Source organism: Anoplolepis gracilipes, chromosome 2, assembly GCF_047496725.1.
Source record: "Anoplolepis gracilipes chromosome 2, ASM4749672v1, whole genome shotgun sequence".
NCBI classification, from domain to species: domain Eukaryota; kingdom Metazoa; phylum Arthropoda; class Insecta; order Hymenoptera; family Formicidae; genus Anoplolepis; species Anoplolepis gracilipes.
The window spans coordinates 1,627,276-1,648,585 of NC_132971.1; the positions used below are offsets into that span (position 1 = coordinate 1,627,276).

Sequence of the window (21,310 nt, forward strand, 5' to 3'; positions counted from 1 at the left end):
TATAATTTCTAAATAAATATTTTTCTTTCATTGCTATGCTCAATTGATCATATCGAAATATATTTAGTATAAAAGAGAAGATCGTATTTAAGCGAGGTTTTATAATTTATTACTCTTTGGGTTATAATGCATTGTAAAATTACAAATGATTCTTTCAGCGAACCGATATGTATGTACAATAAAAGTTTAATACAATAAGTGTTTAGTAACTTCGATATCATAAACCACGATATAAGATTAGAACAAATACTTTATTTATGCAACAAAATCTAAATAAGAAATCATATATCTTACATATATATTGTAACAACGTCCATATAATGTATTTATACACGCAATATTACGTTTAGTCTCGTACTAATTTTACAGTTGTTACGCAGACACGAATTATTATAACGTGTAAGAGTTTGTAATAAGAGCACATTGCGAATAAAATGTATCTATTGCCAAATTTACACCTTCTAAAATCTTTGTATAATTTTGGAAGAATGTCTTCTAAAAGACATAATCAAACATTATATGCTTTAACGGAAAAAAATGATTAAATTGAACAATATATAAAATTTATAAGACACTAATTACTTGGCATATAAGAAATATTTGTTTTGAGGATAAAAATTTCATGTAATTTGATTTTATATAAGAGTTAGTATTATAAAATCGCTTAAGATACTTTTACTCTTCAATCAAGATTCTCATACAAGAACTAATTACATGTGATACCCTGATAAGATAGTATTGATAAAAAAAAAATAGCAAGTACAACAAAACTAACTTCAAAAAGAAAAAAAGTTTTACGAAGATTTTTATAAATCATGATATATATGAAAATTACATAATATCATATACTTTTTACTATTGCTATTATTAATATATTTAAACAAAAATTGCTCTGTATTTTCTAAATCAAATAATATCAATTATTAAATTTTACATAAAATTTCTTATTTCGAATATAAGACTCTTAATATTTACAAACAAACAACTATCAACCTGGCAAATAAAAGCCATACGTAAATATTAATGCGTAAATTTCTTTAAAAATTAATTTATTCTGCGAAAATTAAAATGTGTGCATTTTGAAAATTCTATACCCCCTCTTAATCCCGCTAAAGAGACATAGACGAGAAATTTACGCATTAACATCTGCGTATGGCCATCTCTTATTCGCCAGATTGATAGTTGTTTGTTCATAAAATTTCTGTTTGCGTCCTGTTTGCAAATAGAATATTTTGCATATGGATTTTTTGTTAAAAAAAAAAAAAAAAAAAAATCTGGAAGAACAAATTAACAGAAAAAGTATAGATATTAGCATTTAGTACATTAAGCTTTAAGTATTTAAAGGCTTAAACTTTCTTAATTCTATCATGTGTGTCTCTTAAGAGGAAATCTATATTACATGTACATTTATGACAAGGATGTCTGCTTCCTCCTATCTTTCCGTAATGATTTGTCAAATACGTTTACTCTATTCATTTTTGACATGATACGCGTTATTATATGTGGAAAGGTACACATCTCTTGGAACTTCTAGATAAATTATACATATATATATTTATATGCTTTATATTAACGCCCTCACCCATTGCAAAAATAAACTTCGATATAACGTTTCATACATAATCGAGAAAACTGATTCTCTTTCTCTTTCTCTCTTGGAAATTCACATAATCATTAGTATCAACAGTAAACCTAGTACAGAATATCACGCATACTTCTTGTTATTCAATGCAAGCAAATTCTCGCGATAATACGCGACATCCATACAATATCGATTCGGCGTAACACGTCGTATAGCATCGCTTCCGGTTTTCCCGTGGGGCGTCGAAAAAATTGCGGGAATGAAAACGGGAGGATCACCGAGAGAGAGCCATAGAAGATGATGAGAAGAACTCGTTCAGTTCGTTCATTTCAAAATGTATCTTGCTGCGCAGAAGAGAAGTATGTTTCTCTTTTTATATCTTAATCGAAAGTAAAAGTTGATAGCTTGATTAAGAAGTGGTATATATTTTTGTACCCTCGGGTAGTATCACCTCCTCGGCTACGTCGGCGAGGGTGACGGTAAGCGGCAAAATGAGGGGCATCAGGATCTCCTGTTGCATTACTTGCTGCGTCGTGCCTACCGTGTTCGGTTCCGCCTGTCTCGTTATCGCGATCGTCTTAATGTTCTGCGCTTTGACAATCTGCGTCTGCCCGAGCGTAGACTGATGCAGCCTGACTTGCGACTGCTGCTGTATTTGATGTATCTGTACTTGTGGTGGTTGCTGCTGCTGCTGCTGTTGTTGCTGTTGCTGCGCCTGTTGTTGCATCATCTGCTGGGCGCGATTCTGATTCTGCAGGAGGTTCTGCTTGCAGCGCTTGCTGTGTGCGTAACGGCTGCCGTTGTTGTTGAACTTGCGATCACAAGTCGGACATTCGTAAGGTCGCTGACCCGTATGAATAAACATGTGTTCCTTCAGTGACTTCAATCGCCGGAAGTTCTTCGGACAGCATTTACAGTGATACTTGGCCTCGCCGGTATGTGACGTCAGGTGATTCGCGAGAGTGTCGGCCCGCGCGAACGCTCGAGAGCAATACTGACAGATGTACGGCCGTTCTTGCGTGTGCGTACGCATATGCATCTTCAGATAGGCGTTGGTGGTGAACGGCCTGGAGCAGACCTCGCACACGTACGGTTTGATGCCGTTGTGCGCGCGCAAATGAGCTACCAGCGTCGTCGATTGCGTGAAACTCTTGCTACAGATCTCACAGAGGAATCTCTTCGAGCTGTCGGTTTCCTTGTTCTTCTTGAAGACACGATCGTGTTTGGACAGATGATTGTTGAGCTGCTCCTCCTTGATGAAGCGCTTGGTGCAACGAGTGCACTTGTACGGCTTTATCATGTTGTGTTTGGCCACGTGGATCTTGAGATGTTCCCGCCGATAGAACTTCTTCGGACATATGTCGCACAAGTATTTCTTGCCCTCGTGTACCTGAATGTGTCGCAAAAGACCTTTCCTGGAGGTGTATTGTTTGTTGCATTCGGTACACTCGAGACCCACAATGTCGGTTCTTCTCTTCCGGCCGATTTTCTGGCCCGGTTTCTTCTCCTCTGGTTTCGGCTCGATATCCCTCAAATCTTCCTCCGTTAAGATACCCTCAGTGACGTGCTTGGCCCGATGTTCCCGCAGAATCTCATTATTCTCGAAACTGTCGCCGCATATATTGCACTTCCTCACCTGATCGGGATTTTTCTCCGAGCACTTGTCATAGTGGGCCTTTAGTTTGTCCTTACGATAAAACTTGACGTTACAAATGTCGCACTCAAAGTTTGGTTCCTCGTGCAGCAGCTGGTGCCGCAGCAGCGATTTCTTCGTGCTGTAGCGCTTCTTGCACGTGGTGCATTCGTGACTTTCCATCGGCCAATCGAGACCGCTCTCGAAATCCGAGTCGTCATCGTCGTCGTCGTTATCGCCTGTCATATTGTTTGTTTTCAGCGTCTCCTTCTTCTCCGAAGCTGTTTTCTTCAACTTCTCCGCCGCTTTCTCGTCTTTCACATGCTGTTCCATGTGCTTCGTCAACGCTTGCTTCGAACTGTACCTCTTATTACACGTCGCGCATTCTAATTCCTTCTTATAATTCTTTGGTGTAACGTCACGCTTACGGCGGTAATAATGCCCGTCCAATTTGGCGTCGTAATCGACATTGTCGTTATCGTCGTCGTAATCCTCTAGACCGTCCTCTGTTTTGATCTTGTCAATGATCTTCTGTGCCGCTTTAGCGGCCACGCGCTTTATACGCTTGTTCGGATCGTATTCTTGTCCGTGTATAAACGTTTTATGATTCGTGGCAACCAGGTGATTTCTCAGAGTGAGTTCGTTGCCGAAAGTTTTGTTGCACTGAGTGCACTTGAAGGTCTTTATTCGCGCGTGCTGTTCGGCGTGTCTGCGTAGAAGATCCTTTCGCGGGAACTGTTGACGACATATCTTGCAGTCGTAGCTGATAGCCCCAGAATGTGCCGTGTCCATGTGTCTGAAGAGCAACTTTTTGCGCGAGAACGTCATTGGACACTTTTGACATTTGAGTTCCTTTGTGTGTTCGGCGGATTCGCCGTCATTATCCTCCTCTTCCTCGTTGTTTTTGTTGTCTTTGTCATCATAGTTCTCGCTCTTGGTCATCATTTGCTTTATGTCTTCTTCCAAATCCTGCTCTGTGAGTACGCCTTCGACTACATGTTTCGTTCGGTGATTCCTCAGTTGGACCAAAGTGTCATACTCCTCATGACACACGTTGCACTTGAAGCTAACGTGCGTAAGCGAATGCTTTTGCAAGCTTCGCTTCGTATCGAATTTCTCTGAACATTTGTCGCATGCGAATTCTTCGACGCGGTTCCGCTTTCTTCTTTTATCCTGGTCGTTGTCGCTTGTCGTGGCATCATCATATCCGTCAACTGTACTACTTCCTCTCCTCGTTCGTTTTCGACATTCTCTATCCGAATTGTTACCATCAAAATCTAGACTATGCTCATCTTCGTGAAACGAAATTTCGAGCGGCATAGGGTCTTCTTTCGTCTCCTCTCGTTCTCGTTCGTGCTGTTTAATGTGTTTAGTAAATGAGTTTATGTACAGATACTCTTTACCGCAATAAGGGCACTTGTTGGCTTTTTTTCCAGATGGTGGAGTTTTCATGACAGAGATGTTGGTCTGCACCTTCTGCGGCTTCTCCGGCGTTTTCTTTAAGGAGAGTGCTTTCCTCACTTCTTCATGAGAATGCATGTGCTCCTTCAGAACGCTCTTTGATAGAAACTGTTTATCACACAAATAACACATGAAGAAAATCTTTTCTGCTTTATCCGCTTGTGCTTTTTTCAGTCGAGAACTGAGATTCAGATTTTCGAAATAGTTTTCTTCGTCGGAGTCTCTCTCAGCGAATGTCCGACGAGCTAATCTACGTTTACTTCTTCTGGTTTCGTTTTGAGGTGAATCTTGTCTCTCCGCTACCGGCTCGTTATCAGTCGTAGACATTTCTTCATTAAAAGATTTCTTGTTGTCACTTTGATTTTGCTCAGATTGATTCTCTTGAATTTGCTCTGCTTGATTCTCTTGAATCTGTTCAACTAAATTTTCTTGACTTTGTTCAGCTTGATTCTCTTGAAATTGTTCAACTTTAGTCTCTTGAATTTGTTCAGCTTGATTCTCTTGGTCTAATTCGGCTAATGTTTCTTGACATTCCACTATATTTTGCTCAACTTGTGTGTCCTGCTGTATCCTTTCTTGCAAAGAAAATTGTTCGGTAGGTAATACACACTGTTGCTGCATAATGTAATCATGTTCCTCCGTTGGAATTGCTTCTATGTAACTCGGAGTGATATTTTCGTTTATACAAAGTTTCTGATTCCTAGATTCTTTGACAGTACATGACATATTATCTTCTGTATCAATTAATTCCTGCTGTGACTCTTCTGAGATGCTGTGACTAACTTCTTGTGTAATCTCCTGTGAATTATCTTGTTCTGGATCTAAACAAATTCATAAATTAAATGTAATATATAAGCTCTTTATAAGATATAAAATTAATTTAGAAAATTGGCAAGTAAGAGCAAACGCTGTAGTTCTCCATTTAATTATTTTAAAATAAAATAATAGGTTGGAAGCCTGTATTGAAATAATTAAAAATCAACTTACAATTTCACTAGTTAATAACAGAAAAAAAATTATAGATATTAGAAGAAACACTGTTGAATTGTAACTTACATAATTGCTCCAAAAGTTTCTTAACTATACCGATGTTTAACTGATCTTATAATAATGGTAAAATAGTCGACAGTTATATCTTTGAAATTATGAATCATAACAAAGTCATTCAGGTCGTTTAGATTTTCGGCAATTCGTTTACAATGTTTAAATTCTACATATCTAATCTCTATCGTTAGGAAATTACAGCGTTTGCTCTTACTCGTCAATTTTCTAAATTAATTTTATAAACAAATTCAATATGTTATAAAAAAATTCAAAAAGTTTTAAATTATTTTTATTATTAAAACAATACTCTCTTTGAATTTGAATCTCTTTGAAATATCATTTGATTATTAAGTACATTTTACTCACCTTGTTGGATTTCTTCTGTATTTGTCAATTTTTCATCTTCTAACATCATTAATTGCTCTTTCAAGAAGTTTTTATCAGCGTCTGATTCTTCTGGTAAAACTGTGACAGTAGATTCATAGTCAGTATTGACATTCATCTCTTCTATATCGTTATTCGTTTCATCGTCCAAGTGTATCTCAACTTCGTTAAGAAACAATTCCTCTTTTATTATTCCTCCGACAAATTTGTCTCTGAGGACACTGTCAGCCTGTTCCACTTGTAACTTAAATTCGTACGCCGATTCCAGTTTTTCTGCGCAGACACAGCATACTTGTGATGGTAGACCATCGCCTGGTAACATCTGATTGAAATATATAATCAGAATACATGATTAGAATACATAATTCAACATAGTAAAAAATAATTATTTGTTATGAGTTTACAGAAAAATATATTTGTGGAAAGTCCATACTTCATTCAACATAAATTTACATGTCATCCCACAGCCTCGCTCATAGTCGTTAATCTTGAAATAGAATCTTAACAAATTCTGAAACACAAATTAGTATTAATTTCTATATCATTTAACACTTCTTGAAAGTGTTGCTTGAAAATATCTGTTGCTATCTTTTTCCTGAAGCATAAAAGTCTCGATTCCTTCAGAATCAACCAAAAAAAATCTTCTGTCACGTTCAAGTCAAGAAGTGCTAAATGATGTATTACTTAACAGTAATTGTATTCAAAATTTCTCAAGATTCTACCCCAAAAGATCAAGGATTCTAGGTAGACTGGAGGAGGACATACTAACTGTTGACATATAAGCTTGCTTGTTTAAAATAAAATTTTGGACTTTCCACATGCGTTGCATCTTTCATTGAATCCCTAGCAAATGATTACTTTCCACTCCATACGTTAAAACAAGGTCTATCATAATCATCATCGGACACTCTTGGCGCTCGTTAAATGTAAAAAAATCAAATTACATCAGTCTCATAAAGTATGTACAGGATGTAAAGACTGTCCTACTCTCTTGACAAGGTACGCCTTGTATTTGACGGATGGGACAGCGAGAAATTAGAACCTCGCCCGATCGAAGATCGATGCGAGATCGTGGGAGAGAAAAAGAAACGATTAATATAATAAGGAATAATCGCGAAATTTGCGTCGGTATCTAACCTCCAAACTGTATGTCTAACCTTAACGTTGGTGAAGCTCATAGCTTTCATTGACAGGGACGCGACCTCGCTCCCGTGGAAGAGGTCGCGCATCATCAGGTTGTCGAGCAGGCACACGCGGCATATCTTCACCGCGGACGCGATCGCGTCCTCACTTTGCGGCGGATCCGACGTATTTATTTCCACGGCGTCCATGTTTTGTTTGGTGGACCGACTTAGAGCAACTGCGAATTGGACTGTCTGGGTCTCTCTCTCTCTCTCTCTCTCTCTCTGTCTCTCTCTTTCTCTCTAGTCCGTTCACCTTCTTTCACCTGCTACTCATACTTTGACATATCTGCGAATATTCTCTGTATGTTTCCGAGGAATTTTTTTTATTTAGCCTCTACACATTCGTTCTTTCATATAAATTTCATTGATGTAAATGAGAGGAGGGGGAGAGAGGAAGAGATTGTGTGTGAAAATGTATATAAAAAGTGTTTCTAATTTTCTTTTATATATAATTATTTTTTATAATAAAACGTGTTTTTAATATTTTCCGATTGAAAGAAAATGAGGGGAAAATTGCGGGAAAGCTGAAAATTGAAGGTGGAAAGATAAAATAAACCAACCAATCAAAAATCTGAAACTTCCAATGAGTTTTATATCATTTCACAGAATGTGACAAATGAATGATGCGCAAAGATATAATTCTTATTTTATTAGATAAACTTTCAATTCATATATATTTAATAATTGTATAATGATTATTTTAATCAAATTATATATTTATTGTAATATTGAAACTGACACATAATTATTTAATCAAAATAATTATTCACATACTATTATTATTATTATTATAGACATTAATTTAAAAAAATAAGAATTATTTCATCAGATTTTGTTTATTTGTTCCACTATGCATTTGAATAATCAGGATCTAATGTCAGGATATCATATCTCCTGAATTGAAATTAATAAAAATTAAAGGAAAAAAAACTACAAATATAGAATAAACATTTCTACTTTTTATTGTAAAAACAATTAAACTTTTATATAAAATTTAACATTTATACAATTCAAATTTAAATTTCATTAAATTTAATTATGATATATTGGAATTAATATTGTAATATTTATCGACATTAATATACTCACTTTATCATGTTTAATTACATGTTAATACAAATTGTATTAAATGTGTACATATTAGAATTGCAACTTTAAATATTCTTTGTAATTAATGAAAATTACGCTAATATTTCATAAAAAATACATTCTTCTCTTTCTACATCTCATGTTTTTCTAATGTCGATTTTTGAATTTTATTACTTGAACCTTGAACGCTATTAAGTTTTTGATAAGTCTCCATGACCAAAGATGCATCACCACCACCAGATATAGTACAATCATCCACCTTCTCTGTTAATGTAGATTTATTTGCACAACTGTCCGTTTCTCGTTTAACTGTTTCAGATAATTTTTTTGCAGTTGTGTTAGAGACAATTTTTTCACTTGTGTTTTCAGAAGATATCTTTTTTAAGGATTTGTAAGATGAATGTCCCGATGAAGATGACAAAGAAATATTCTTTAAGACAGCTGAAAAAAAACAATTTTTAATGTAATCCTACCATGTATATAATTCTATCATAATCTAATGTAACATATAATCCTATTATATAATTTTAACATAATTCCTATCTGTAAATGACTTCTTCAAGTATACAGTACCTGTTAAATCTATGCTATCTTCAGATATATCATCGCTAGTATGAACTTTAAAACTATCTCTACTAAAGAGATGTTGTCTAATGTTAGACAAATTCCTAAAGGATAAGTCACTTTTGACAACTGGTTTTATTGCAGCTCTATTTTTACGTGGTGTATTATACATGATGGAATATTCGCTGCGCAAAGTGCGACCGCTTTTTATGTAGGGTATCATTTGTGATAAATCTGATGGTTTTTGCATTACGCTATTTGCTGGTTGAATGGACACCTGTGATTTATGCACTTTTACTAAAACATAAATAAGATTTGTGATATTAACTTAAAATATATAAATGCATGCAAAATACATACAAAATATTTCAAATTTCTCACAAACCTGTGTAGGGTGTTCTGATATAAACTGTACTATTTTCATCGCGTGGTAAACTATAAATTGTGGATGGAAAGTTCATAGTATTTGAAAGAATACCTGCAATATCAAAAATATTTCTTTAATTTATTAGCAAAGTGTTTGCATCCTATAAAATATTATTGAAATAGAATAATTTATCATACCATGGCTGGACTCTCCTTGAGTTCTTACAGATTTTTCATGTATTGTACTATTCATGATCATGGCTAAAGCAGGTTGCAATGTTTTAACAACATGCAATACTAATTCACATCGTTTTATCACTCGCAATATTTGAGGTTCTGTCGCCTCTTCATTCAGAAGAGTTTTGGATGCTTTATTGGCTTCATATATAGCTATAGTAATGAAATATGTACGTAATCTTGATGTAAATTTTGTTGTGTGACAAACTACAAGTTCAAAGAATAATGTAACATGTTACCTGTTTTTAATTCTCTTGTCTTCATTATTGTATGACGATCAATGTTTTCAGTACCAATATCATTTACAATCGTTGTTATTTGGCTAGATAAAGCTGAAGCACGTTGAACGATGCCTTGTACTTGAAGTTGTGTTACTGGTTTTCTGTTATCTAGACAATCTGAAATTTCCATTACACGTTCTTGGAGAGTGCCCATAATGATCTAAAAAAAAAAGGATATATTCAAGTATTCTTTAAAAATATAATTGTTTATAATGTATTCGATATTTACTTCACAGAAGGCAGCTGAATTTATAATAAAGTTTACGGAAGTTTGAAACTTGCTCATCTCTTGTTGCCATTGTGTAGTCAACAGTTTGACACTAGAACGCATTTCTTTATTATCTGGATGCAAGTAAAAGGAAGTTATAGCAGAAATTAATTCCGTCTCTAAGGATTCAAATCCGGCGAGGCAATTGCGAATTTTATTATTACCTGAAATAAACAATTTTATATCAGATAATTTTAGTAACTCGAAAAGATTTTGTTGATAATACTTTTTGCTTGATAAAGAAAAGTAACTGACGATTCGTGTTCTTGCAACAAGCAATAGCAAACTTTCCAATTTGCATAGTTTGGTCAAAAAGTTGGTCAAAGTCTTCTATAAGACTTTTTAGATCACTACTGGATCTTGTTTTCGCACTTAACGAATTTCCACACGACATGACGAGCTTCTTTAAAGACGCATAAGGATTGCCGAATACCTCCATCACGAGTGTTAATACTGCTATATTGATTTTACGTTCTAAACGATAAAGAGCATCGGTCAAGGTGTGCATAAACAAGTTATTTAATGATGGATCTGGTGTTTCCGATAGTAATTGCTGCTTTAATTTCTCATATTCCATTACTATAGACTGACATGATCCAGTTATGGCATTAAAATTGTACAGTTGACACACTTGGGCAATCGCCATAGCATGAGAAAAAACATCTTCCAATCTCAACCATAGTTCTATGCATTGAGATACTTGCTCCTGATGCGTTTTGCTTGACATTTCTAATATAATGTCCAACGCTAAATCCATTCTACAAAGTGTACCATAATATCAGAACCAGTTAAGTGCAATTACAAAGTATTAGAAATATCTTTTTTTTATTACCTATAGACGAAGTGATTCTCCTTTTCGGAAACTTCTTCTTCTTGCGATGGATTTGAATCATCAAATAAATTTAAGATCAGTTCACAACAAGTACATATTCTTCCACAAATATACTTCTTGCAAGCCTGTAAATACATTTCTCCAATGAGCAAACAATTTAAATAAAATACACGTAAATAGACATAAAAAAACAAAGATTAAATATATAATTTATTACATAAATGGGTGCATTTAACCGGTGCTGCTCCTGAGTCAAGTGTACCAGCATCTCAAATGATGTGCATAGTTGAGAAGAATAAAGAGCCAGCTTATCTGACAAGAAAGCAGATATTAAACTTCTTCTATATTTTTGCAATGGTTCAAGTAGTTCCAATATTGAAGTACCAAGTTCCTTAAAAAAACAACAATTTTAATATTAATATTAAAAGATGTGATTCAATTCAGATTTATTTCATCAACTGTTACTTTTATATTTCGAAGATCCTCAATCTGATTTGCCATGCTCATTTCTCGAACATAATTCAGACAATCTTGAACCCTTTGCTTCAATGGCAAACATTCTAAATCTTCTAAAGCTCGCAGAGCTAATTTGACATTATTGAGTAATAAATCTGTGATATGTTTATCAATATTATTTCTGTTAATATTTTCAATCTAAAAAAAAGACAATAATTGAATTTTAAATTTTAATAAAACTAAAAAATACAAAATATAAAGTATTAAAATTCTTTTTCTACTTACAATCTCATCGATATCCTTCAATAAAGAAATATGTTTTGACTTTGTCACTGTATCAATTATCTTTACATTTTCTTCTTCAAGGTCACAATTGTCATTAGTTGCTAAATTCTTAAATCTCTGAGTTAAAAAATGCAGTTGTTCGACGAGCGTTGCCTTTGTAACCAAAATTTCTGACGAATTGGAAACATTGGTTAGCAACAACTGCAGCTTGCTTATCTAAAAGAAATAAAATAATTTTCTCATTTAACATGACGTGCATTAATATTATAATTTCTATAAATTTGAAATTTAATAACAAGTGAATCTGAAAAATTTTATATTTCTCTAGATAATGTCTTAATAAATATATCAATTATTAAATGTGCAAAGAAATATTAGCTTACTCACCTGCTGCTGTAAAGATTCCAGTAGCTTTTTCATTTGCTTAGTTTTTAGATCCATTATCGTATATACTTTATATTTCAATAATCTCTCTTTGTTTTCTTTTTTTTTACAGCCTTCGAGAAACTTCAAAATTCATATATTTCAACGGTGGATGGCGGATGTAATAAATAAACCGAATTTAGTAACTAACTAGGCATGGCAACCAACCGTCGGTATTGCGTAAAGTTGGCTCTATCTCCGTCCCAACCTAACCCGATTCTTTCCTTTCATAGGTCAGGTAACCCAACCTCGTACCTGTTTCGTATTTAAAAGGAGGAAAAAAATTAAAATAAATAGTACCTCGCGGATTCTGAATTTCTCCTCGGCAAAAAAAATGTTTTCCAGAGACAAGAAAGGCGAAATGGAGATCGATATAATGTTGGACGAGCCGCTGACTAATGATTCGTGCACAAAAGTGGTGATGGAACTTGTGAAATACGTTTTATATCAAAAGGAACAGATACCATTCGCTTACGAAGCGTTGGCCAGGTTTCAGACTAGCATGAAGGTGACAGATAGGAATGCGACCTCCTTTAAAGCCTTGTCGAGTATGCTGAAGAATGTCTCGGATCAATTATCTTCGCAGTTCTTTCTCAAGGGTTGCGATGTAAAAGAAATAGCTATATTGCTTGGCGCTACGATACTCTCGCCAAAGCTCTGCATCGTAATAGAGCTTCCCTCGTACATCCTCAACAGCAAGCAGCATAAGGAGTACCAGCACTCTTCGAGGAAACCGCTTTTAAAACTCATGAGGTTAATAGAAATAAGGGAAATGTAATTGTTAGGTTGTATAAAAAAAAATTCCAATACGATAATATTATAATTTTATTTGCGTTCAGGTCTCTGTTGGAATGCGGCGAGTTTCAAGAGGCCATGGATATACCTTTAAATATGACAAACATGTTTATCATGTTGAAGAAAAATGATGGCAATTCGATATCGGACTTTTTCTTACCTAAACCACAATATGTGCCACCAGTACAAAGTTGCTTCAGGATCAAACTGTACCAGAATGATCAATTGGATATGCAGTGTAATTGCGGGTCTCTTGTTGCAGTATACCATGATTCGTATAAGATGCAGATAGAGAATGAAGATAATGTGCAATATACTCAATACAATAGTTCCACTCAATCTTTGTATCAGTGGTATCAATCAAAACAAATTATAAAGGGCTTTAAATTCCGTTCGTGACCATAACTTTATGATGTAACAATTATAGTGAAATTTCAAATTTTTTTTTTCTTAAGTACATTAGATAATTTTATCACTTTAGGATATCATAAAGCCATTTGCATCAAATAATTTAATTGAAAGTCATGAAACAGTATTAAACGCATTTATGTACGTAATTATAAACTTTTTTTGTCATATATGCAATGACATTGCAATGACGCGAATGTGACACAGCAAGGCTTTAAGGTCATATGATAGAAATTTCCATTCGCTATCAGAAAGAGCCAATACGATGTTTTTGCTCATATCAACACAACAAGATAAGTCTTAATGCATGTAAGCTTATGTAATCAAAAAAGTTGACCACAAATTATGCAATAATTAAACATTTTATTGATCAATATACATATAAACAGATGAGAATTATGTTATTAGTGATCTATTGTAAGAAAAAAATTAAATTTTGTATAATCACTTTGATATTTTATACCATATAAGTATATTCGTAAATATAATGTTAAATATTTTTATCTTGAATTGTAGTTATTTTTATCTTGAATCGTAGTTATTAATTATTACATTGTTTACAAGATTATTACACTAATCTCTCTCTCTCTCTCTCTCTCTCTCTCTCTCTCTCTCTCTCTCTCTCTCTCTCTCTCTCTCTCTCTCTCTCTCTCTCTCTCTCTCTCTCTCTCTCTCTCTCTCTCTCTCTCTCTCTCTCTCTCTCTCTCTCTGTCAAAAATAAATGATTTAACTAAAAGTCTTGGAAATATATAAGCAGATTACAAAATTTTATAATCTTAAGAAATCAACATGTATGAATCTGCACATTTCATTACAGTAGATAATCCCTACTGAGGAATAATTTTTGAGGAGTGGGATAGTGTATATCTTAATGTATTTGGCGTGAGACACGATATATTGAGTCTTGATACCGAAGGAGAAACGTCTTGTTTATGTCTTGTATAAGAAGTGCTAAGATATATCGGACACATGGCTAGCTTGAAATTTTTAACATCAGAGGAGAAAAAATTCTGGGAAGAAAATGGTTATATAAAGTTGACAAACGTATATTCACCGAAGGAAGTAAACGAGATATCAGACGCCTACAATGAACTGTTCGAGAGAAAACATCGTGAAAATTTGGCAGGCTTGGAAGCTCGCTGGGCCGGAGAAGACATGAAAAAACTATCTGGATACATCGATTATACTGTAAGTAAAAAAGTATACACAGTTATATTTTGTATTTTGTGAAATGAGTACGAAATGCATGTATATAAAGTATTTAACAAAAAATAATTATATAATGTATATTATATTTGCCAGGTAAAATCTATTCACAATCTGCAAATGTTCAGTGGCGTTTTCACGCGGCTGATTACGCATCCAAATTTATTAGACGCTCTTGAAGATATCATGGATACCGAGGATATTTTGCTACATCATACCAAGGCACATGTAAAACCGCCGGAGAAGGGAGCGCCTTACTTGATGCATCAGGACTATCACTACTTTCCTTTCAAAAAGCACACTATGCTAGCCGTGTTTCTACACTTGGATGACACGACTCCGGAAAACGGTGGCTTGGCTGTATATCCAGGCAGTCATAAGCTAGGACCGTTGCAGGATCATGGACTGACCGACGAGCAGGGTGAACAATTTCATTACGTCGATCCCGAGAAGTATCCCCTATCGAAAGCTGTGCCCGTGACGGCCAAGAAGGGTGACATTATCGTCTTTTCTTACTTGCTGCTTCACGGTTCGTACTTGAACCTGTCCGATAGAAGCCGACGTATGTTCCTTATGCAAGTGAGAGCCGCCGATGACGAACCGCTCGAGGACGTTCACAAATCTCCCTGTCAAGGCCTGGTGCTTCGCGGTAACAATTTTTACCGACAAGCAACAATGGCCAATAGATTTACTCATTAATTAATAGATTTAAGCATTAATCTGATACGTATGAATTATGAACTAAGCAAAGATTTGCTTTTAAATCAGGTTGCATGTAAGAGAGCATAAAATCGTAGAATATGATTGAATTGTTTCTTGTATGATATTTTGTGATGTTTCTTATTACATGAATGTTACTTAATTATCCTTTCTGCTTCTCTCGAGCTTTATTTTGTTCTTAGAAATTATCATAAATTATTAAAAATAAATTCTCAAAGATCTGAAGTCTCATTAACTGTTATAGAATGCATGAGAAATATTGTATCCCATTGTTTAGTTCCATATTATCATGATACAATGGAATAATATCTCTTTCTCAATAATTATATATTTCATAAACTATTTTAATGTCTTTTTAATGCACACACAAAAGATGTTGCACATATGTTTATCAAGAGTATAAAGAGTATCACAAGAGTATCATATAATCAACATCATGTAATATAACATATTCTCTTTGAAATAATTCCAATTAATATATAATTTTTATATTGTAATATTGTATAAAATTAATATATAATAATACAAAAATTAATAATATAAATTTTTATAATAAAAAATTTCATTTACAAAACTTATCACATTTTATAAGCTGAAATACATAAAAAGTAACATGGAGAGTAGAAAATGGAGAGATGCTTTTTCATGAAATTATAAAACTGTACAAGTATCAATTTTTGTTTTAACTTATATCCAGGATTGGATAAGTAAAATATTCGATGTAAATTCCATGGTTTTATATACTCGATGTAAATTGCATGTAAAATATAGTATTTTACGTCCTAAGATTTTTAGTATAAGATAAATATTTTAATTCTGAGTTTTTAAAATAAGTAAAATAAATACTTTAAGTCCTTAGTGTTTTACATGCTATAAAATACATCAAAGTTTGATGATCGAACGTTGAATGTGTCCCTTTAGGGTTGCTAAAACTTTTTATTCTAGTTTTGTTACAAATTGCTTGTCGCTAATGCAAAATAAACGTTCAAATTTGTTGATAAATTAGTAAAATATATATTGATTTTAGATAAAGTTTTAGGCATATTACTTTTTTTTTACATATTTGATGTATAATAATGCATATATTACGTGTAATATAAAAAAAACCATAGAATTTGTCAAATATCCCAATCCTGCTTATATTATAAATCTCTAAACGAATGACATGTCTGGTGACAATTATTATTACTTGTATTCATAGAAATCATGATTAGACGAATTTTCATGCTATGTAAAATATAAAGTAGCGCAAAAATTTATATTTTTAGATATGCCTAGGAAATAGACGAGCAAACTTTTTCAGAAAAACAATATCTTACTCGTGCAACTTGGAATGCTTCTCCGCGAAAGATTCATTTCGCATTTCGTTCGTTGGAAACGTGCGATTGACAGCGTGAGAAAAGGAGAGGCGAGATCGATACAAATCTCGCGCGAGTTTTCATCTCGCGTCGAGAAGCGGGAATCCGATTGTACGGAACGCGCGGAACGAGAGATCCGCGATTTGACATAAATTGAGATCCGATAAAACGCGTAAAAGCTCGCTCGCGAGGGTACATCGACCTTTCCAAACGGGAGCGACGCGCGAGACGAATTTCGTCGCGCGAGTTGGCGAGAAAAGAAAGAGAGAGGCGGAAAAATATCCGAGGTAGGAAAGAAAAAAAGAAAAAAAAAAAATAACAATCGATTCGACTGACAAGCGGCGATCCTCCAACGAATGGTCGAGAGTCGTAAATCACGGGTACGAGGTACGAGTCGAACCGCGCGCGAGAACCGCGGAGAGAGACGCGGGGAACGCGCGGAACGCGAACCGCCACCGCCAGTGTTGTCGACACCGAGAAGGGTCGACACCGTCGACTCAAGGAGGGCGAACCAGGAGAGTTTCCTCGCTTTTTTTTTAATCCCAGACGACACGGGGGCGAGAGGATCACGCGGAAACACGGACGCGCGTTTCACGGCGTGCTCCCGCTGGATATATCACCGGGAGTGGCCCCGAGTGGCCGGCGAACGGACGCGCGGATCTGAACTCGCGGTGAACGGGTGAAACACATGTGTCGCGCGACCGAGTGGTACTCTCCGCCACTACTACGGACTGCTGCTACCGCCGCTGCTGTTGCTGCTGCTGTCGTCACCCGTCCCCGTACCGTCGTCGTGTCCGCCGCGTGAGATTGTCGCGCGTGAACCTCGTGGGAACCCGTGGACGACGGTCGACGCGCTCGTCGGCGCGGACGATGCGAGAGAAATAGCGAGCAGAGGCGGAAGGCGAGTGTGTGCGTGGGTGGGTGGGTGTCTGCCACATTCATGCTACCACCGGATTTCTCCGAGCGCAAACTGTCGCCGAGAACGGACTGACCCCCGTCGCCGAGGGCTGTCCGATAGCATAATCGGCTCGCTTTCGATCGATCCGCCATACGTCGATCGTCGCTGCACGTTGTATTTTTCTCGAGTACAAAAAAAAATATGTCGCCCCCCTCTGTCTGGAGCGCTCTGCTCCACACTCGTGCGACTCCGATGATGACACCGTGATCGAGCCAGCTACGGGACGACCCTGGGAGGATGATCGCGGGATTCTTCAAGGCTTTTGTCAACGAATAAATATATAAACACAGTTTATGATCGAGCCAACTTGTGTGTTTGTCAGCCATCATAATTTACTGTGAGTCCATATAACTGTGTCCTGTATTTATTTCTAATGTTTTGTCTAAATGACACGAATATCAATCACTTGTCAATGATATGTGTGCCTCGGACTTTGTAAATTATCAATTTTCTTTCTCTTGTCAGAAGAGAGAAGACGGAAGCTTGGAACATGAAAGAATGTTTTTTATCCAATCTGTGAGTGCTGCGACATTTTAAAGAACATGGGTTTAATCTTTTGAGCGAAGGACGACAGGAGACCTCGTGTAAATCCTGTTACCTTATCGCTTATCGTATCGAGTGCTGACAAGTTAAAGTATGAGAAGCCCGGTGGAGGAAAATGGATACCGGTAAAGTATCAGCATGCGTGAAAAGTCAGCAGAATGTCATGCTCACGCAGCTCACGTGAGGGGCACGACAGAGATGTGCTCGCGTGATCCATCAACATTGCACCCAACCCTTGCCAAGGCAAATGGTAAAAATTCAAGTCCCCAGCCAGCTCATCACACGGAAGCACGCATAGATAACAACCTGCCGCCGACTCCGGGAGGCCGCTTGAAATTCTTTAAAGATGGAAAATTTATCTTGGAACTATCTCATCGCAGGGATGGAGAGAAAACTACATGGTTTCCCGTGCCAAAGAAAACTTTTTGGCCACCTGCTAGCACTATTCCAAATCGACAAGAGAGCTCTACTTCCCTTAGTGGTGAGTTTTAACGAAAATAATAATACTTGTATATAAATTTTTTATATAATATAAATTATATAATATCACCCTACTTTCTTTGTATATTTATTATATCTTTTCAAAAAACTAAAAAGAAAAATAAATTTTATTACAATTATTATTTTTTTCATAATAAAACTTTTGTATTTTAATTTTCACTATTATATAAAAATAAGTAGTGTAATTAAATTAGATAACTCGTAATCTCTCTACATTATATTTGTTTTCAGTTTCCGATGATAATTCGTCGATCCAGTCCAGTCCTTGGCAGAGAGATCACTGCTGGAAACAGACCCATCCCCGACGCAGGATAACCACGGAATTTAATTTTTACTATCGCCGAAATCCGAAGACTCGTCTGTGCGCGCATCCTCGTTTAATAGCGAAGAAACGCAGACGTCCGTTAGACCCTACAACTGCAATTCTCGTTCCGGAATCAACGGCTTATCCGACGAAGATATCTCGGAAATTGATAAACGGCACGTCATCGTCAGGCAAGGTTCTGGGACTGATCATCGATAAACTATCGCGTCTGCTGGATCCTAATGTCGTATCGCCTCGCAAACGTATACTCCGAGAGTTGGAAAGAGTTTCGCTGGAGGATCAAGCATCCAAAAGACGAGCTACTCCGCAACCAGTTTGCACGACGAGTGCGCCACCGACTCCCTCCGGGAAACAACTATCGTCGTATAGTATAACGAGTATCCTGGGAGAGGATAAACCAAGTCCCGAGCCAGGCTTCTTGCGAACATTGCTGAAGCCAGATGATCGGCAGTCTGTAAAATACTCATCGACCAACACTTATCCGAGGGTACGAATCGACCCTTACATTGGATCTAGCAATACATCCGTTCATCATCCGCTCTATGGATTACCGATGTTGCCTCCTGGATCATATAGAGCGGCGCCTCTATGGATGGCACCCCAATATTCGTCTGCCGTCCACTATCCGCCTCCTATGCAATTGTATGCACCGCCGCATCCTCATCCATCATCCCCACATTATAAAGACTACAGGGAACAAACTCTTACACCTCCTTCAGGTATTTTTTTCATATTCAAATATTATTAGATTAAAAATCTAATAGGATAAGATGCGTTATTAATAAATAATATAAAGTTATAAATAATAATATAAGTTACATCTCATCTACAGATATGCCTCTGAATCTGTCGAAGCATGCGGGTTGAATCTCAGGATCCAAATAGAGTTGGTGCCTTATCGATGGATGAAACACTATGCAAACACTGCCCGTGCAACGACAATGCGATATATTAGTATTTTTTTATTCATAAAACAATAGTATCTTCTTAGTAAGTAGAGATATGATGAGAAGCCAGATAGTTGGATTCTGGGAGAGCTGTACTTGTATATACAAATGCATAAATTGTCGATGGCGGCATAGGTATTTTATATTAATATTACAAGATTTAAAAAAAAAGAAAATTACACGAGTGGTATAATATATACAAAAAAAACATGGGGGAAAAAAATGCCACTCTAGGTGTGTGTATATGTTACACATGTTTTTATCATATGTGACTTGTGAATTAAGAAAAGAAAAAAAATTTTTAATAGAATTGGCGCGCGAATTTTTATTATTTAAAATGATCGTAAATCTATCTGTCGTCAATATAAAAATGATCAGTGATCGAATGATGATGCTAGTGATATTGCATTCATATTTTCGATTCTTTTTTTTTTTTTTTTTTTTTTTTTTTTGTCATTTACTATTCGTATTCGTATATATTGTATACATTATGACAAAAATGGATGTGCATGTATAAACCTGTATCACGAGCAGGTTTCATACACACGCCCCCTGTGCATCTCATTTATGCATTTTCCCGTTATTCTTATAATGTTACTGTCATTATTACCATTAGTAAAAATGGTATATTATCTATCTTATATAAAAAAAATCGATAAGAAAGACATAGGATTATGTACAGAACAGATTATTATATTGCCTCTATATCTAGCATATTAATTATTCTTAAAAATAGAAACGCATAATAAAAATTTAGGTTCTAATAGAATATCCACACAACAGTATACAGTTATTTATATGATATTAATGCAGAGAGAATACAAAATTACTTTAGTAAAGACCGTGGGGTGTGCCTTACAAATAATTACCGAAATTCCATGAAATTAAATTACATATAAATATTCTTACGAATATGTATTATAAAAAAAGGCACTATATGTATATAAAAAAATATATATCTTTGTGTTACGTATATATATATATACATATATATATTTGCATCGAAAATTGACGTTCATTTTTTTTATTCTATTTATTATTAGTCAGGCGCACATTAAAAAGCATTTCACAAAACAAAAGGCAAGCTCGCACAGGTTCTACAAATGAGTAATTTTAATTATTCAACTTACGCATCCTTTAGCGATTCAAACGAATTGGAAAAGTATGTGATTGCGCATTAGAGCAATTGTATAGAAAGAAAGACTAATTTCGTATAAATATAAATATTTCATATACTATTTATTATTAGCCTCACCACGTTATTTCACTTACCATCAGCTCTCTACCAGTTAAGAATTTAGAATTTCTCTCCTCTTCTAGAAGTAATTTTACACATTTATTCGCGCTATATACATATATATACGAAATCATATTTTCTTGTAATATTAAATAAATCTATCTTTTTTCCAATTACTTATTTATTACAGTAAATATCGCAATAATTTCTCGAAAATCCTAAC

General features: G+C 35.4%; 5 protein-coding genes across 9 annotated transcripts; 3 read left to right on the plus strand and 2 right to left on the minus strand.

Moving 5' to 3' along the window:
* Positions 1-86: 86 nt before the first annotated feature.
* LOC140676124 (uncharacterized) lies at positions 87-7,478 on the minus strand. Of its 3 annotated transcripts, XM_072910832.1 has the most exons (4): positions 7,262-7,478; positions 6,538-6,615; positions 6,087-6,426; positions 87-5,497 (listed from the first exon to the last, which is right to left on the minus strand). In XM_072910832.1, exons 1-4 carry the CDS (start codon positions 7,433-7,435, stop codon positions 1,992-1,994), a joined length of 4,098 nt encoding a protein of 1,365 aa, XP_072766933.1. In that variant the 5' UTR covers positions 7,436-7,478; the 3' UTR covers positions 87-1,991. The 3 variants fall into 3 exon arrangements, with proteins under 3 accessions (XP_072766933.1, XP_072766934.1, XP_072766935.1); XM_072910833.1 differs by lacking the exon at positions 6,538-6,615; XM_072910834.1 differs by lacking the exons at positions 6,087-6,426; positions 6,538-6,615; positions 7,262-7,478 and adding an exon at positions 5,733-5,888.
* Positions 7,479-8,350: 872 nt separating this feature from the next.
* On the minus strand, positions 8,351-12,182 carry Spt (Spitting Image). Its single transcript, XM_072886407.1, has 12 exons — positions 12,054-12,182; positions 11,667-11,882; positions 11,391-11,579; positions 11,143-11,316; positions 10,926-11,050; positions 10,349-10,851; positions 10,055-10,257; positions 9,784-9,985; positions 9,506-9,697; positions 9,327-9,419; positions 8,951-9,238; positions 8,351-8,818 (listed from the first exon to the last, which is right to left on the minus strand). Exons 1-12 carry the CDS (start codon positions 12,105-12,107, stop codon positions 8,508-8,510), a joined length of 2,550 nt encoding a protein of 849 aa, XP_072742508.1. The 5' UTR covers positions 12,108-12,182; the 3' UTR covers positions 8,351-8,507.
* Positions 12,183-12,423: 241 nt separating this feature from the next.
* On the plus strand, positions 12,424-13,283 carry LOC140662790 (MAD2L1-binding protein). Its single transcript, XM_072886425.1, has 2 exons — positions 12,424-12,842; positions 12,929-13,283. Exons 1-2 carry the CDS (start codon positions 12,424-12,426, stop codon positions 13,281-13,283), a joined length of 774 nt encoding a protein of 257 aa, XP_072742526.1.
* A 791-nt stretch (positions 13,284-14,074) lies between these two features.
* LOC140662789 (probable alpha-ketoglutarate-dependent hypophosphite dioxygenase) lies at positions 14,075-15,560 on the plus strand. The gene is made up of 2 exons (XM_072886424.1): positions 14,075-14,480; positions 14,595-15,560. The coding sequence occupies exons 1-2, from the start codon at positions 14,262-14,264 to the stop codon at positions 15,195-15,197; spliced, it is 822 nt and encodes a 273-aa protein (XP_072742525.1). The 5' UTR covers positions 14,075-14,261; the 3' UTR covers positions 15,198-15,560.
* Positions 15,561-16,907: 1,347 nt separating this feature from the next.
* H (transcriptional corepressor hairless) lies at positions 16,908-21,088 on the plus strand. Of its 3 annotated transcripts, none has more exons than XM_072886417.1 (4): positions 16,908-17,871; positions 18,000-18,558; positions 18,810-19,622; positions 19,736-21,088. In XM_072886417.1, exons 2-4 carry the CDS (start codon positions 18,216-18,218, stop codon positions 19,768-19,770), a joined length of 1,191 nt encoding a protein of 396 aa, XP_072742518.1. In that variant the 5' UTR covers positions 16,908-17,871; positions 18,000-18,215; the 3' UTR covers positions 19,771-21,088. The 3 variants fall into 3 exon arrangements, with proteins under 3 accessions (XP_072742518.1, XP_072742519.1, XP_072742517.1); XM_072886418.1 differs by having other exon boundaries at positions 18,003-18,558; XM_072886416.1 differs by having other exon boundaries at positions 16,908-18,558.
* The last annotated feature ends 222 nt before the right edge of the window (positions 21,089-21,310 follow it).

Coding starts and splice junctions, on each gene's coding strand:
- H (XM_072886416.1), top strand. CDS start 18,216: ATGCGTGAAAAGTCAGCAGAATGTCATGCTCACGCAGCTCACGTGAGG. Junction 18,559..18,809: donor GAGCTCTACTTCCCTTAGTG/GTGAGTTTTAAC, acceptor ATTTGTTTTCAG/TTTCCGATGATAATTCGTCG. Junction 19,623..19,735: donor AACTCTTACACCTCCTTCAG/GTATTTTTTTCA, acceptor TCTCATCTACAG/ATATGCCTCTGAATCTGTCG.
- LOC140676124 (XM_072910832.1), bottom strand. CDS start 7,435: ATGGACGCCGTGGAAATAAATACGTCGGATCCGCCGCAAAGTGAGGAC. Junction 6,616..7,261: donor TGAGCTTCACCAACGTTAAG/GTTAGACATACA, acceptor TTTGTGTTTCAG/AATTTGTTAAGATTCTATTT. Junction 5,498..6,086: donor TACAGAAGAAATCCAACAAG/GTGAGTAAAATG, acceptor GAATTTGTTTAG/ATCCAGAACAAGATAATTCA.
- LOC140662790 (XM_072886425.1), top strand. CDS start 12,424: ATGTTTTCCAGAGACAAGAAAGGCGAAATGGAGATCGATATAATGTTG. Junction 12,843..12,928: donor CCGCTTTTAAAACTCATGAG/GTTAATAGAAAT, acceptor ATTTGCGTTCAG/GTCTCTGTTGGAATGCGGCG.
- LOC140662789 (XM_072886424.1), top strand. CDS start 14,262: ATGGCTAGCTTGAAATTTTTAACATCAGAGGAGAAAAAATTCTGGGAA. Junction 14,481..14,594: donor CTGGATACATCGATTATACT/GTAAGTAAAAAA, acceptor TATATTTGCCAG/GTAAAATCTATTCACAATCT.
- Spt (XM_072886407.1), bottom strand. CDS start 12,107: ATGGATCTAAAAACTAAGCAAATGAAAAAGCTACTGGAATCTTTACAG. Junction 11,883..12,053: donor TGGAATCTTTACAGCAGCAG/GTGAGTAAGCTA, acceptor TATTTCTTTTAG/ATAAGCAAGCTGCAGTTGTT. Junction 9,239..9,326: donor TATCAGAACACCCTACACAG/GTTTGTGAGAAA, acceptor TTTATGTTTTAG/TAAAAGTGCATAAATCACAG.